Source organism: Phocoena phocoena, chromosome 15, assembly GCF_963924675.1.
Source record: "Phocoena phocoena chromosome 15, mPhoPho1.1, whole genome shotgun sequence".
Lineage (NCBI taxonomy): Eukaryota > Metazoa > Chordata > Mammalia > Artiodactyla > Phocoenidae > Phocoena > Phocoena phocoena.
The window spans coordinates 39,612,122-39,628,977 of record NC_089233.1 but is presented as its reverse complement, the minus strand read 5'-3'; the positions used below and the strand labels follow the sequence as shown (position 1 = coordinate 39,628,977).

General features: G+C 42.3%; 1 protein-coding gene across 3 annotated transcripts; it reads right to left on the bottom strand.

Moving 5' to 3' along the window:
• Window positions 1-243: 243 nt before the first annotated feature.
• On the bottom strand, window positions 244-16,139 carry ZNF133 (zinc finger protein 133). 3 transcript variants are annotated; one of them, XM_065893439.1, is made up of 3 exons: window positions 16,016-16,139; window positions 15,440-15,535; window positions 244-2,000 (listed from the first exon to the last, which is right to left on the bottom strand). In XM_065893439.1, the coding sequence occupies exons 1-3, from the start codon at window positions 16,134-16,136 to the stop codon at window positions 244-246; spliced, it is 1,974 nt and encodes a 657-aa protein (XP_065749511.1). In that variant the 5' UTR covers window positions 16,137-16,139. The 3 variants fall into 3 exon arrangements, with proteins under 3 accessions (XP_065749511.1, XP_065749512.1, XP_065749510.1); XM_065893440.1 differs by having other exon boundaries at window positions 244-1,997; XM_065893438.1 differs by having other exon boundaries at window positions 15,440-15,513; window positions 16,012-16,136.
• Window positions 16,140-16,856: the final 717 nt, after the last annotated feature.

The window sequence follows — 16,856 nt, the reverse complement described above, 5'->3', positions numbered from 1 at the left end:
ATAGTGGACTCAGCAGCTTAAGGTTTCCGTTAACACTCCTTATTCCCTACCTTTATAGAGGAGTGAATGAAATACATAGCGAAGGTTTGTAAAGAAGCAGTTTATTAGAACAAAAGACCACAAAACATGAAGACTTCGCATGGAGGAAGTAAACGAGGGCAAATGTCCTTTGACCACTTACGGAATGCGTTTCATGAAAGTGTAAGATGTTTGATTATCCAGTCCTCACCACTGTCTTCACTCTCAAAGAGAGTGCAAGGGGTCAGAAGATTGCTCCGAGTAGGCCTCGGGGTCAGACTGAAGTCGCAGTTTGTGGTGGGCGGACTTCATCCTCCTGTGTCTGCTGAGGTGAGACTTCTGGCTGAAGCCCTGTCCACACGTCTTGCACACATAAGGCTTCCTGCCCTGGTGTGTCATCTGATGTAAGATGAGGTGTGACTTTTGGGGAAAGCCTTGGCCACACTCTCTGAATAAACAGGGCTTCTCTTCCGAGTGTACCCATTTGTGCGTGATTAAAGCTGACTTATTGCTAAAGCCGAGTCCACACTGCCTGCACGTGTAAGGCTTTTCCCTCGAGTGTTTCCGCCTGTGTCGGATGAGACCTGCCTGGTGACTGAAGCCTCGCCCACACTCCCTGCACACGTACGGCTTTTCCCCTGAGTGTGTCCTCTGGTGTGCAACGAGGTTTGACTTCTGGCTGAAGCCTCGCCCGCACTCCTCACACACCATGGGCTTTTCCCCTGAGTGTGTCCTCTGGTGTCTGATGAGATTTGACTGCTGGCTGAAGCCTCGCCCACAGTCCTTACACACAATGGGCTTATCCCCTGAGTGTATGTTCTGGTGTCTGTTGAGGTGTGACTTGAGACTAAAGCCTCGCCCACACACCCCACACACGTAAGGCTTCTCCCCAGTGTGTGTCCGCCTGTGTGAGATGAGGGTTGAATTCTGGCTGAAGCTGTGCCCACACACGCCACACACATAAGGCTTCTCCTTGGAGTGTGTCCTCTGGTGGTTGACAAGGGTGGTTCTCTGCCTGAAGCACCGCCCACACTCCTTGCAGGCATAAGGCTTCTCCCCGGAGTGTGTCCTCTGGTGTGAGATGAGGTTCGACCTGTCGCTGAAGCCCAGTCCACAGTCACTGCACACGATGGTCTTCTCCTCCAAGTGCGTCCTCTGGTGTCTGACGACAGCTGACTTCTGGCTGAAGCCTTTCCCACATTCCTGGCACACGTAGGGCTTCTCCCCAGAGTGTGTCCGCTGGTGTATGATGAGGTTTGACTTCTGGCTGAAGCCTCGCCCACACTCGCCGCACATGTAAGGCTTCTCACCTGAGTGTGTCCTCTCGTGTATGATGAGTGTTGACTTCCGGTTAAAGCCTCGCCCACACTCCCTGCACACGATGGGCTTCTCCCCCGAGTGTGCCTTCTGGTGTCTGGCAAGGCTTTTCTTTAGGCTAAAGCCCTTCTCACACACCCCGCACACATACGGCTTCTCCCCTGAGTGTATCCTCTGGTGACTGAGCAGGTTTGTCATCTTGCTGAAGCCCAGGCCACACTCCCCACAGTTGACTGTTCCAAATCCTAAGACTTCTATCCTCTTCAACAGTCTGTCTGTTTCCTCGGGATTCCCCGTCTGAGCTGGGCTGGCCACTCCCTCCACGCCTTGGATGCCATCCCCAGAGCTGACCGGCTGCCGCTGGGGTGGCGGCCTGGGGAACGCACCTGAAGTCCTTTTCTTTGTCTTTCTGAACAAAGTCTGGGTGCCTTGTCTCTCCTGACCTTCTGCTTTGTCGTTCCAGGGACTTCCATCAGAGGCTCGCTGCTGCTGCTGCTGCCGCTGGTCCCCAGGGCATGGAGCTCCTGGCCGGACAGGCTCTTCTGCACACCAGCACGTGAAGATCCAGGGAGGGTGACTACACAGCATGTGCTGCATGTGGAGCTGCTGACTGGAGAAGTCCGGAGGGCAGAAGGGACCGAGGTGGAGTTCTGGCTTTGGTTCTGCTGCAGAGAGAGAAGCGTGAGTCAGAGCTGAGACCCGAGGCAGCCAGAGCAGTTCTGCCTCATCTGATGTTAAGACTTGATTCCCTGTTCTTCCAAACGCTTAGAACTTATGGGCTACCCGGCAAGACTTCCTTCATAGGACCTGCTACATTTACCTCCTAAGGCCCAGCCACCACAGTGATAGAAACTGGGCCCAAATGGTATTCTATGACAGAGAGATCTAACCACAGAACCCTCGTGGAGGGTCTTTGTCTCCCCTATTTCCCTAGGAGAATGGGGTGGAAGGAGAGCAGTCATTCAGACTGGAGGACCCCTGGCGGAGGAGGCAGCATAGTCGTGGTTAAAGAGATCACGAGCAAAAACACCTGAACTGGAGTGTCCCGCCCCACTAACAAATATTCATTAGAGGATTACTTTGTACCAGGATTTCTACAACGCAGTAGGCTTTCAGCAATAAACAACACAAACAGAGTCTAGGCCCTCCAGTGACTGGTGCCCCTGACCAATTCAAGCCCTGTTAACTTCTGTAATTAATCTAAATAAAAATTTCCCCAGGGGGAGGAACCAAGATGGCGGAGTAGAAGGACGTGCTCTCACTCCCTCTTGCAAGAACACCAGCATCACAACTAGCTGCTGGACAACCATCTGACAGGAAGACACTGGAACTCACCAAAAAAGATAACCCACATCCAAAGACAAAGGAGAAGCCACAGTGAGACGGTAGGAGGGGCGCAATCACAGTAAAATCAAATCCCATAACTGCTGGGTGGGTGACTCACAGACTGGAGAACACTTATACCACAGAAGTCCACCCACTGGAGTGAAGGTTCTGAGTCCCACGTCAGGCTTCCCAACCTGCGGGTCCGGCAACAGGAGGAGGAATTCCTAGAGAATCAGACTTTGAAGCCTAGTAGGAATTGATGGCAGGACTTCGACAGGACTGGGGGAAACAGACTCCACTCTTGGAAGGCACACACAAAGTAGTGAGTGCAACGGGACCCAGGGGAAGGAGCAGTGACCCCAGGGGAGACTGACCAGACCTACCTGCTAATGTTGGAGGGTCTCCAGCAGAGGTGGGGGGTGGCTGTGGCTCACCATGGGGACAAGGACACTGGCAGCAGAAGTTCTGGGAAGTACTCCTTGGCGTGAGCCCTCCCAGAGTCCGCCATTAGCCCCAGCAAAGAGCCCAGGTAGTCTCCAGTGTTGGGTTGCCTCAGGCCAAACAACCAACAAACAGGGAGGGAACCCAGCCCCACCCATCAACAGTCAAGTGGATTAAAGTTTTACTGAGCTCTGCCCACCAGAGCAACAGACAGCTCTACCGACCACCAGTCCCTCCCATCAGGCCTCTTAGATAGCCTCATCCACCAGAGGGCAGACAGCAGAAGCAAGGAGAACTACAACCCTGCAGCCTGTGGGGGGAAAAAAAAATTCACAGAAAGATAGACAAGATGAAAAGGCAGAGGGCTATATACCAGATGAATGAACAAGATAAAACCCCAGAAAAACAACTAAATGAAGGGGAGATAGGCAACCTTCCAGAAAAAGAATTCAAAATAAAGATAGTGAAGATGATCCAGGACCTCGGAAAAAGAATGGAGGCAAAGATCGAGAAGATGCAAGAAATGTTTAACAAAGACCTAGAAGAATTAAAGAACAAACAGAGGTGAACAATACAATAACTGAAATGAAAACGACACTAGAAGGAATCAATAGCAGAATAACTGAGGCAGAAGAACGGATAAATGACCTGGAAGACAGAATGGTGGAATTCACCACCACAGAACAGAATAAAGAAAAAAGAAAGAAAAGAAATGAAGACAGCCTAAGGGACCTCTGGGACAACATTAAACGCAACAACATTCACATTATAGGGGTCCCAGAAGGAGAAGAGAAAGAGAAAGGACCAGAGAAAATATTTGAAGAGATTATAGTCGAAAACTTCCCTAACATGGGAAAGGAAATAGCCACCCAAGTCCAGGAAGCACAGCAAGTCCCATACAGGATAAACCCAAGGAGAAACATGCTGAGACACATAGTAATCAAATTGGCAAAAATTAAAGACAAAAATTATTGAAAGCAGCAAGGGAAAAATGAAAACTAACATACAAGGGAACTCCCATAAGGTTAACAGCTGATTTCTCAGCAGAAACTCTACAAGCCAGAAGGGAGTGACAGGATATACTTAAAGTGATGAAAGGGAAGAACCTACAACCAAGATTACTCTACCTGGCAAGGATCTCATTCAGATTCGATGGAGAAATCAAAAGCTTTACAGACAAGCAAAAGCTAAGAGAATTCAGCACCACCAAACCAGCTCTACAACAAATGCTAAAGGAACTTCACTAAGTGGGAAACACAAGAGGAGAAAAGGACCTACAAAAACAAACCCAAAACAATTAAGAAAATGGTCATAGGAACGTAAGTACTGATAATTACCTTAAACGTGAATGGATTAAATGCTCCAACCAAAAGACACAGGCTTGCTGAATGGATACAAAAATAAGACCCATATATATGCTGTCTACAAGAGACCCACTTCAGACCTAGGGACACATACAGACTGAAAGTGAGGGGATGGAAAAAGATATTCCATGCAAATGGAAATCAAAAGAAAGCTGGAGTAGCTATACTCATCAGATAAAGTCGACTTTAAAATAAAGAATGTTACAAGAGACAAGGAAGGACACTACATAATGATCAACAGATCAATCCAATAAGAAGATATAACAATTATAAATATATATGCACCCAACATAGGAGCACCTCAATACATAAAGCACCTGCTAACTGCTCTAAAAGAGGAAATCGACAGTAACACAATAATAGTGGGGGACTTTAACACCTCACTTACACCAATGGACAGATCATCCAAAATGAAAACAAATAAGGAAAACAGAAGCTTTAAATGACACAATAGACCAGGTGGATTTAATTGATATTTATAGGACATTCCATCCAAAAACAGCAAAAACAGCAGATTACACATTCTTCTCAAGTGCACATGGAACTTTCTTCAGGATAGATCACATCTTGGGTCACAAATCAAGCCTCAGTAAATTTAAGAAAATTGAAATCATACCAAGCATCTTTTCTGACCACAACGCTATGAGATTAGAAATGAATTACACGGAAAAGTAAAAAACACAAACACATGGAGACTAAGCAATATGTTACTAAATAACCAAGAGATCACTCAAGAAATCAAAGAGGAAATCAAAAAATACCTAGAAACAAATGACAATGAAAACACGACAACCAAAACCTATGGGATGCAGCAACAGCAGTTCTAAGAGGGAAGTTTATAGCTATACAACCCTACCTCAAGAAACAAGAAAAATCTCAAGTAAACGATCTAACCTTACACCTAAAGGAATTAGAGAAAGAAGAACAAACAAAACCCAAAGTTAGCAGAAGGAAAGAAATCATAAAGACCAGAGCAGAAATAAATGAAATAGAAACAAAGAAAACAATAGCAAAGATCAATAAAACTAAAAGCTGGTTCTTTGAGAAGATAAACAAAATTGATAAACCATTAGCCAGACTCATCAAGAAAAAGAGAGAGAGGACTCAAATCAATAAAATTAGAAATGAAAAAGGAGAAGTTATGACACCACAGAAATACAAAGCATCCTAAGAGGCTACTACAAGCAGCTCTATGCCAATAAAATGGAAACCTGGAAGAAATGGACAAATTCTTAGAAAGGTATAACCTTCTAAGACTGAACCAGGAAGAAACAGAAAATATGAACAGACCAATCACTAGTAATGAAACGGATTAAAAATCTTCCAACAAACAAACGTCCAGGACCAATGGCTTCACAGGTGAATTCTATCAAACACTCAGAAGAGCTAACACCCATCCTTCTCAAACTCTTCCAAAAAATTGCAGAGGAAGGAACACTCCCAAACTCATTCTATGAGGCCACCAGCACCCTGATACCGAAACCAGACAAAGATACTACCAAAAAAAAAAAAAATTACCAATATCACTGATGAATATAGATGCAAAAATCCTCAACAAAATACTACCAAACAGAATGCAATAACACTTTAAAAGGATCAAATACCATGATCAAGTGGGATTTATCCCAGGGATGCAAGGATTCTTCAATATACGCAAATCAATCAATGTGATATACCATATTAACAAATTGAAGAATAAAAACCATATGATCATCTCAATAGATGCAGAAAAAGCTTTTGACAAAATTCAACACCCATTTATGATAATAACTCTCCAGAAAGTGGGCACAGAGGGATCCTACCTCAACATAATAAAGGCCATATATGACAAACCCACAGCAAACATCATTCTCAATGGTGAAAAACTTAAAGCATTTCCTCTAAGATCAGGAACAAGACAAGGATGTCCACTCTCACCACTATTATTCAACATAGTTTTGGAAGTCCTAGCCACAGCAATCAGAGAAGAAAAAGAAATACAAATTGGAAAAGAAGAAGTAAAACTGTCACTGTTTGCAGATGACATGATACTATACATAGAGAACCCTAAAAATGCGACCAGAAAACTACTAGAGCTAATCAGTGAATTTGGTTAAGTTGCAGGATACAAAATTAATGCACAGAAATCTCTTGCATTCCTATACACTAATGATGAAAAATCTGAAAGGGAAATTGTGGAAACACTCCCATTTACCATTGCAACAAAAGGAATAAAATACCTAGGAATAAACCTACCTAGGGAGACGAAAGACCTGTATGCAGAAAACTATAAGACACTGTTGAAAGAAATTTAAGATGATACAAACAGATGGAGAGATATACCATGTTCTTGGATTGGAAGAATCAATATTGTGAAAATGACTATACTACCCAAAGCAATCTACAGATTCAGTGCAATCCCTATCAAATTACCAATGGCATTTTTACGGAACTAGAACAAATCATCTTAAAATTTGTATGGAGATACAAAAGATCCCGAATAGCCAAAGCAGTCCTGAAGGAAAAAAACGGACTGGAGGAATCAGACTCCTTGACTTCAGACTATACTACAAAGCTACAGTAATGAAGACAATATGGTACTGGCACAAAAACAGAAACATAGATCAATGGAACAAGATAGAAAGCCCAGAGATAAACCCACGCACCTATGGTCAACTAATCTATGACAAAGGAGGCAAAGATATACAATGCAGAAAAGACAGCCTCTTCAATAAGTGGTGCTGGAAAACTGGACAGCTACATGTAAAAGAATGAAATTAGAACACTCCCTAACACCATACACAAAAATAAACTCAAAATGGATTCAAGACCTAAATGTAAGACTGGACACTATAAAACTCTTTAGAGGAAAACATTGGAAAACACTCTGACATAAATCACAGCAAAATCTTTTTTGATCCACGTCCTAGAGTAATGGAAATAAAAATAAACAAATGGGACCTAATGAAACTTCAAAGCTTTTGCACAGCAAAGGAAACTATACACAAGACAAAAAGACAACCCTCAGAATGGGAGAAAATATTTGCAAACGAATCAATGGACAAAGGATTAATTTCCAAAATATATAAACAGCTCATGCAGCTCAATATTAAACAACCCAATCCAAAAGTGGGCAGGAGACCTAAATAGACATTTCTCCAAAGAAGACATACAGATGTCCAAGAAGCACATGAAAAGCTGCTCAAGGGCTTCCCTGGTGGCGCAGTGGTTGAGAGTCCGCCTGCCGATGCAGGGGACATGGGTTCGTGCCCCAGTCCGGGAAGAGCCCATATGCCACAGAGCGGCTAGGCCCATGAGCCATGGCCGCTGAGCCTGCACGTCCAGAGCGTGTGCTCCGCAACGGGAGAGGCCACAACAGTGAGAGGTCCGTGTACCGCAAAAAAAAAAAAAAAAAAAAAAGCTCAACATCACTAATTATTAGAGAAATGCAAATCAAAACTACAATGAGGTATCACCTCACACCAGTTAGAATGAGCATCCTCAGAAAATCTACAAACAACAAATGCTGGAGAGGGTGTGGAGAAAAGGGAGCCCTCTTGCACTGTTGGTGGGAATGTAAATTGATACAGCCACTATGGAGAACAGTAGGGAGGTTCCTTAAAAAACTAAAAATAGAATTACCATATGATCCAGCAATCCCATTACTGGACATATACCCAGAGAAAACCATAATTCAAAAAGACACATGCACCCCAATGTTCACTGCAGCACTATTTACAATAGCCAGGTCATGGAAGCAACCTAAATGCCCATCAACAGACAAATGGATAAAGAAGTTGTGGTACATATATACAATGGAATATTAGCCAAAAAAAGGAACGAAATCGAGTCATTTGTTGAGATGTGGATGGATCTAAAGACTGTCATACAGAGTTAAGTCAGAAAGAGAAAAGCAAATATTGTATATTAACGCATGTATGTGGAACCTAGAAAAATGGTACAGATGAACCGGTTTGCAGGGCACAAGTTGAGACACAGATGTAGAGAACAAACGTATGGACACCAAGGGGGGGAAACTGTGGTGGGGTGGGGATGGTGGTGTGCTGAATTGGGCGATTGGGATTGACATGTATACACTGATGTGTATAAAACTGATGACTAATAAGAACCTGATGTATAAAAAAACAAAATACTAAACTTCCTTTGGGTTATTTGTATGGAAATATGTTAATATAAATGTTTCAGATATTACATGAAATTTCTAAAAATATTATATGTTCTGGTATAATGTTATAAATCATAATTCTAGTTATTACTTTAAAATGTATATCTCAGAAATAACAATTTCCTTGTCAATTGCATTATTATGAACTTTCATCAAATCTTTAACCGTGGTCATTTTTAAGTCTTTTGTCATTTGCAGAAAATTCTGGGTGTACTCTGATGCTTTTGCAAAAATGTTCCTATAAAAGGGTTTCATCTTCAAGGAATTCATGGAAAAGACTGACAAGTACAGGTTTCTGGTAACTGACTATACTGCTGAACTGAATGAATAAGCATTTTCAGAACTCTCACGGAAAACTGATGAATTCATAAAAGTGCTAACAAAAGATCAAGATGAAAAAAAATTACATGGGACTGAGTGAACTGACAAGGATGATTATAATTTTTGTGACTTTCTGTTTGAATAAAAAAAAAATCCCCCCGCACCCCCCAAAAAAAAGAATGATGGGGAGTCAATGGGTGAGTCGAATCTGGCACCAACAGAACAAAGAAATACAAGTTGAAAACTATAGATTATATGAATTTTCTTCTAGCATTGCCTGCCATCTGGGTATAGGAGTGGAAATCAATTGTTGGGAAAATAAAAAGGGTGGCTATGATAGGTCAAGAGAAACAAATGACAATGCTGGTAAGAAATGGAGATGAAGCAAGAGACTGAGGAAGAGTTATTGGCTTAGAAAAGTGCAATAAACTTGATTTAATGGGAGAGGATGGAAGGATGATGAAACAACGCAACGGGAGAATTTTAGAGTTTAAGGTATCAGAGGTGGCAAGAAGCTGGGGTTATATTCCCTAGCGGTAAGAAAGAGAACTAACTCTGAGGTCAGGGTGTCCAATATGGTATACAACCCCAAGATGGTAACAGAGGAAGGAGGTGAAATACAAATGCAGCCAGGCATTAAAATCAATAAAGACAGAGAGAGTATCTTAGAGGTCAATGGAAAATATGGACTAGGATAGGTGATAGACAATTTCAAATAGGGAGAAGTTACTGAAGGAGACTAGGTCTTTTTTATTTTAAGAGACATACAATATACTGTAAACATTTAAAATTTTCTTATTCAAACTGTCAATATTAAGAAATTTACTTGGAATCACACATACACACAAATTTCCCCAGAAATCAATATAAAAATTTTGTTCTTATATACCTCTTTGTAAGGAGATGTCAACACTGAGTGCATTGTTTCATCACAGCTGGTTCTAGTCAGCTGAAGACAAATGATCACACAGTTTGAGAATCCAGGTACAGATATTGCTGTATCTACCTGAACAGTTGCCTTGATCAGTGAACTGAACTTTCAAAAACCAACTGTGTACACATCTACATTCTAGAATTATTCCATCCTGTATAGTACACTACTGTCTTCGGAGATAGGGCCTTTAAAGAGGTCATAAGGCTCTAATCCAATATGACTGGTGACCTCCTTGTAAGAGGCGGAGGAGCCGGGATGTGCAGGCACAGAGGAAAGGCCAGGTGAGGATAGAGCAAGAAGGCAGCCATTTTCAAGCCAAGGAGACAGGACTCCTGCATAACCGAATCTGCCAGCACCTTGATCAGCCGAGACCTGTGAGCCTCCAGAAACACAGAAAAAACTCTTCTGCTTGTGCCACCCAGTGTGGTATTTTGTTTTAGTAGCCTCCCGAGCTAAGACAGATGCTTTCTTCCTTTGCCCTGACCTTTCCTATCACTGTAGTCAAGCACCTCTGCATATGCCCCAGAGTTTGCCCCTAAGTAAGTCCCATGAAACTGATCAGTTATTACAGTAAACGTGAAATGGCAAAAGTCCCTATTCAAAGACAACAGTTCGTCTGGCATAAAATGCAATACCAGCTACAAACCACCAAAATCACATTAAATACCATACCAACCGCCCCCAACTCAAAACAAACAAAAAAAAACCACAACAAAGTGGGTGCTAAGATTAACAAGAAATAAGGGAAAGTTAAAGGAATATCACATGGAACAAAGAATTTTAATGTTAAAAACTTCACTAATGAATGAGATAAAATTGTCACGAAACTTTACATGCCTAACAGTACACTGAAGTGGAATATAAGGCAAAAACTTAGAAATAAATGGAGGATTTGATATCAATTACAATGACATTGGGGAGCTTTATGACTCTTAGCAAACAAAAAACAAGAATATAGTTTCTATTATATATGCTATATTCCCTTGATTCTAAGATAAAATTAACTGTAAGCTTCTTTTAAATTTAATAAAACTGAGAAATAGAAAATTTCTTACACAGAAAAAGAAAACATATACTTCTCTGTGTACGAAACATTTATAAAATTGTCAAAAGTAAAAACGAAAAAACACACAATTCCACGGACTTCCCTGGCGGTCCAGTGGTTAAGACTCTGCACTTGCAATGCAGAGGGCGTGGGTTCAATTCTTGGTCAGGGAACTAAGATCCCATGTACCGCATGGCATGGCCAAAAGATGAAAAAAAAAAAAACCACCCCCCCCCCAAAAAAACAAAAACCCCACACAATTCCTTAAAGTTATCTATACCTCTATCATTTAAAAAGAATGCCAAGTAAAAAACGTTCCCAGAAACACTTTGCCCCACTCTATCCAATTCTATCCCCACCAAGGTAAGGTCACGGTAAATAATAATGCAGACGTCTGTGTTCACATACACATACTGATATACAGTCTTTCACACACTTCTCTTAATAAAAAACCAAACTGTGTAATAAACATTGTTTTGCAATTTTTCATTTAAAAATGTATCCAAAGCTTTAAATGATACATTAAACACGATGTACTTAATTGATATTTATAGGACATTCCATCCCAAAACAACAGAATACACATTCCTCTCAAGTGCTCATGGAACATTCTCCAGGATAGATCATATCTTGGGTCACAAATCAAGCCTTGGTAAATTTAAGAAAATTGAAATCGTATCAAGTATCTTTTCCGACCACAACGCTATGAGACTAGATATCAATTACAGGAAAAGATCTGTAAAAAATACAAACACATGGAGGCTAAACAATACACTACTTAATAACCAAGTGAGCACTGAAGAAATCAGAGGAAATAAAAAAAAGACCTAGAGGGCTTCCATGGTGGCGCAGGGGTTGAGAGTCCACCTGCCATTGCAGGGGACACGGGTTTATGCCCCGGTCCGGGGAGATCCCACGTGCCGCGGAGCGGGTGGGCGCGTGAGCCATGGCCGCTGAGCCTGCACGTCCGGAGCCTGTGCTCCGCAACGGGAGAGGCCACAACGGTGAGAGGCCCACATACCGCAAAAAAAAAAAAGAAAACACTCCCATTTACCATTGCAACAAAAAGAATAAAATATCTAGGAATAAACCTACCTAAGGAGAAAAAAGACCTGTACGCAGAAAAGTATAAGACACTGATGAAAGAAATTAAAGATGATACAAAAAGATGGAGAAACAATACCATGTTCTTGGATTGGAAGAATCAACATTGTGAAAATGACTATACTACCCAAAGCAATCTACAGATTTAATGCAATCCCTATCAAACCACCACTGGCATTTTTCACAGAACTAGAACAAAAAATTTCCTAATTTGTATGGAAACACAAAAGACCCCGAATAGCCAAAGCAATCTTGACAACGAAAAATGGAGCTGGAGGAATCAGGCTTCCTGACTTCAGACTATACTACAAAGCTACAGTAATCAAGACAGTATGGTACTGGCACAAAAACAGATATAGATCAGTGGAACAGGATAGAAAGCCCAGAGATAAACCCACGCACATATGGTCACCTTATCTTTGATAAAGGAGGCAAGAATATACAGTGGAAGACAGCCTCTTCAATAAGTGGTGCTGGGAAACTGGACAGGTACATGTAAAAGTATGAAATTAGAACACTCCCTAACACCATACACAAAAATAAACTCAAAATGGATTAAAGACCTACATGTAAGGCCAGACACTATCAAACTCAGAGGAAAACATAGGCAGAACACTCTATGACATAAATCACAGCAAGATCCTTTTTGACCCACCTCCTAGAGAAATGGAAATAAAAACAAAAATAAACAAATGGGACCTAATGAAACTTCAAAGCTTTTGCACAGCAAAGGAAACCATAAACAAAACCAAAAGACAACCCTCAGAATGGGAGAAAATATTTGCAAATGAAGCAACTGACAAAGGATTAATCTTCAAAATTTACAAGCAGCTCATGCAGCTCAGTATCAAAAAAACAAACATCCCAATTCAAAAATGGGCAGAAGACCTAAATAGACATTTCTCCAAAGAAGATATACAGATTGCCAACAAACACTTGAAAGAATGCTCAATATCATTACTCATTAGAGAAATGCAAATCAAAACTACAATGAGATATCATCTCACACCAGTCAGAATGGCCATCATCAAAAAATCAAGAAACAATAAATGCTGGAGAGGGTGTGGAGAAAACGGGACACTCTTGCACTGCTGGTGGGAATGTGAATTGGTTCAGCCACTGTGGAGAACAGTATGGAGGTTCCTTAAAAAACTACAAATAGAATTACCATATGACCCAGCAATCCCACTACTTGGCATATACCCTGAGAAAACCAAAATTCAAAGAGAGTCATGTACCAAAATGTTCATTGCAGCTCTATTTACAATAGCCAGGACATGGAAACAACCTAAGCGCCCATCATCGGATGAATGGATAAAGAAGATGTGGCACATATACACAATGGAATATTACTCAGCCTTAAAAAGAAATGAAATTGAGCTATTTGTAATGAGATGGATAGACCTAGAATCTGTCATACAGAGTGAAGTAAGTCAGAAAGAAAAAGACAAATACCGTATGCTAACACATATATATGGAATTTAAGGGAAAAAAATATCATGAAGAACCTAGGGGTAAGATAGGAATAAAGACGCAGACCTACTGGAGAACGGACTTAAGGATATGGGGAGGGGGAAGGGTGAGTTTTGACAGGGCGAGAGAGAGTCATGGACATATACACACTAACAAACGTAGTAAGGTAGATAGCTGGGGGGAAGCAGCCGCAAGGCACAGGGATATTAGCTCGGTGCTTTGTGACAGCCTGGAAGGGTGGGATGGGGAGAGTGGGAGGGAGGGAGACGCAAGAGGGAAGACATATGGGAACATATGTATATGTATAGCTGATTCACTTTGTTGTAAAGCAGAAACTAACACACCATTGTAAAGCAATTATACCCCAATAAAGATGTTTAAAAAAAAAAAAAAAAACAGTAAAAATAGAACTACCATATGACCCAGCAATCCCACTACTGGGCATATACCCTGAGAAAACCATAATTCAAAAGGAGTCATGGGGGCTTCCCTGGTGGCACAGTGGTTGAGAGTCCGCCTGCCAATGCAGGGGACATGGGTTTGTGCCCCGGTCTGGGAGGATCCCACATGCCGCGGAGCGGCTGAACCCGTGAGCCATGGCCGCTGGGCCTGCGCCTCCGGAGCCTGTGCTCCGCAACGGGAGAGGCTGCAACAGTGAGAGGCCCGCATACCGCAAAAACAAAAAAACCCAAAAAACAAAAAAACATGATAGAATAATGTCCAAATATTCCCCAAATTTGGCTCTAGCCATAAATTTATAGATTCAAAAATCTCAGCAAGCCCTAAGCAGGGAAAATACAAAGAAAAGCATGTTTCCTCAGTTATGTCACAGTCAAAGAGCTGAACACCAAACATATACAGAAAACTCTGAAAGTAGCCAGAGGTTTAAAAAGAAAAGTAACCAAAAAACCAAGGTAATAATTGTGTAAATGACAGCTGATTTCTCATCAGAAACCGTAGAGGCCAGAACAGGGGAACAGTATCTTTAAAGGAATGAAAAAATAAACCAATCTAGAATTCTATATCCAGTGAGAATATCCTTCAAGAATGAAGATGAAATACACATTCAGAAAAACAAAATTTAAATGAATACACTGCCACACGTACAAGAAATGCTAGACAACTAAAATGCTATCAGGTAGAAACTCAAATCTTCAGGAAAATAAGAGCAAAGAAAATGGTAAATTATCTGCATGAGTATAAAAACACTTTTTCTTTTGATTAAAAAATAAATACGTATGAGTGTTTAAAACAAATATTTTAACATTGTATTAGGGAGTTTAGAAGGTATAGAGGGGCAGTACAAATGACAACTACAGAATAAAGCAAGTGGGGAAAAAGGTTTAATTTGAAGTGTGCAATTGCACTGTTCTTACATTTTACATAAAGTGGTATCCAGAATAAGTAGAAAAGGAAAAGTGGAGGCTGTATATTGTAATCCCTTTGAGCAGGGCTCAGCAAACTTTTTCTTAAATGGCCAAATAGTAACTAGTTTAGGCTTTGGGGGCTAAGAGACAAAATTGAGGATTATATACGTATTTACATAACCCTTTAAAGTTTCACCCTCCTGGGTGAAATCCATTCTTACAATGTTTTTAGAATTCCATTTCAATCTCCTAGTTGGCTTTTTATAGCCTTCCTTCCTCCCACTGGGCTTGCCTTTTTCTTCAGCTCACTCAGTTTTACTTCCACATTCTTGCTTGATCTTTTAAAATATAGCAACAAGAGCAAGAAGCCTATGAATGTGGGAGAGAACTGAGTGAGGTAGAGAGGGCAAAAAGGGAAAGCTCGAGTGCAGATGAAGGGCTGGAAGGTCACATGGCGGGCAGCACACAGGGTGGCCCCGGGGCCAGCACAACAGCCTCCCTCCCCAGCACCTGAGCGAGGCCTTCTCACCCCCAACCCCGAGCTGCCTGGTGTTCCCCACTCACCCGGGCCGGTGGCAGGTGGGCATTTTCTCTCTTCTCTCCAGGTTTCCTTCCCTTGCTCCAGCTGGGTGATGAGTCTGGGTTTAGAAAATGGAATCCCTGCTCATAGGAAAAGAAAACAAGATGGCTGTAGGTTACAGGCTCAAAAGCCAGTTCTTGAACTCAGAGCCACATTGGGTGGGGAATTTCAAAAGGTGGTGGGAAAGACCTGAGAGTGGGGAGCTCTCTGCAGGGGAGGGGAAACCAGGATGACAGGTCACTGACCCTACTCCATCCTGGGGAGAGAACAACTCCCTCATTTAAAAGAAGATGATAACTAGGAAGACATGTCATGCTTACCCAAGAGACTGGGAGAAAAGGCCTAGAAATGCAGATTATCACATACACAACACACAGACACACACACACCTCTACACATTTCAATTCTACAAAATCAGACCTTCTCTGGGGAAAGAGGGAACAGAGTGTTTCTGCTTTTGAGTCCAACCCAAAGGCAGTCAGAAAGCAAGACAGCTGCTTCAAGCACAGCCTAAAGTACCCAGCAGCTGGGATACGGGTCCTGAGAGATGCCAGGCTTACCCAGCGAGACCAGGTTGCTGTAGTTCTCCAGCATCACCTCCCGGTACAGGGACCTCTGAGCAGGGCTCAGCAGCATCCACTCCTCCTGGGTGAAATCCACAGCCACATCTCTGAATGCCATGTGTGCCTGTAACACAGAATACAGCCCTGCTCACACAGGAGCCAGCCTTGCCCAGGACTCAGGGTCAGGGGCAGGCAGAAGGCTGCCCAGGGAGAGGTAGGTGAGATATCTAGATCTTGTCTTTGACCCTGGTGCTCTGTGTTCCAAGACTTTTAACCCCTGTCACTATCGGGGCAGTGGCACTTAACCTACACATTCGAGATACTGAATAGGCTGTTTTGGAGAATACCTACCAAAAAATGGAGTCTTTAACTTTCGGGAACATTAGGCTGAGGGAAGAGCAAATAACAAGAGCAAATCTAGGCTGAGGGAAGAGCAAATAACATAAAAATTAACAGTAAAGCAACAGACTTTAAGAACTTAAAAGAATAGTCTGAACAATGTTTTTTTTTTTAAGCTTTGGTTCTGTTACTTATTTGTTTATTTATTTATTTTTGGCTGCGTTGGGTCTTCGTTGCTGCACGTGGGCTTTCTCTAGTTGCGGCAAGTGGGGGCTACTTTTTGTGGTGCGTGGGCTTCTCATTGGGTGGCTTCTCCTATGGTGGAGCACGGGCTCTAGGCACGCGGGCTTCAGTAGTTGTGGCTTGCGAGCTCTAGAGCACAGGCTCAGTAGTTGCGGCGCATGGGCTGAGTTGCTCCACGGCACGTGGGATCTTCCCGGACCAGGGCTCGGACCCATGTCCCCTGCATTGGCAGGCGGACTCTTAACCACTGGGCCAC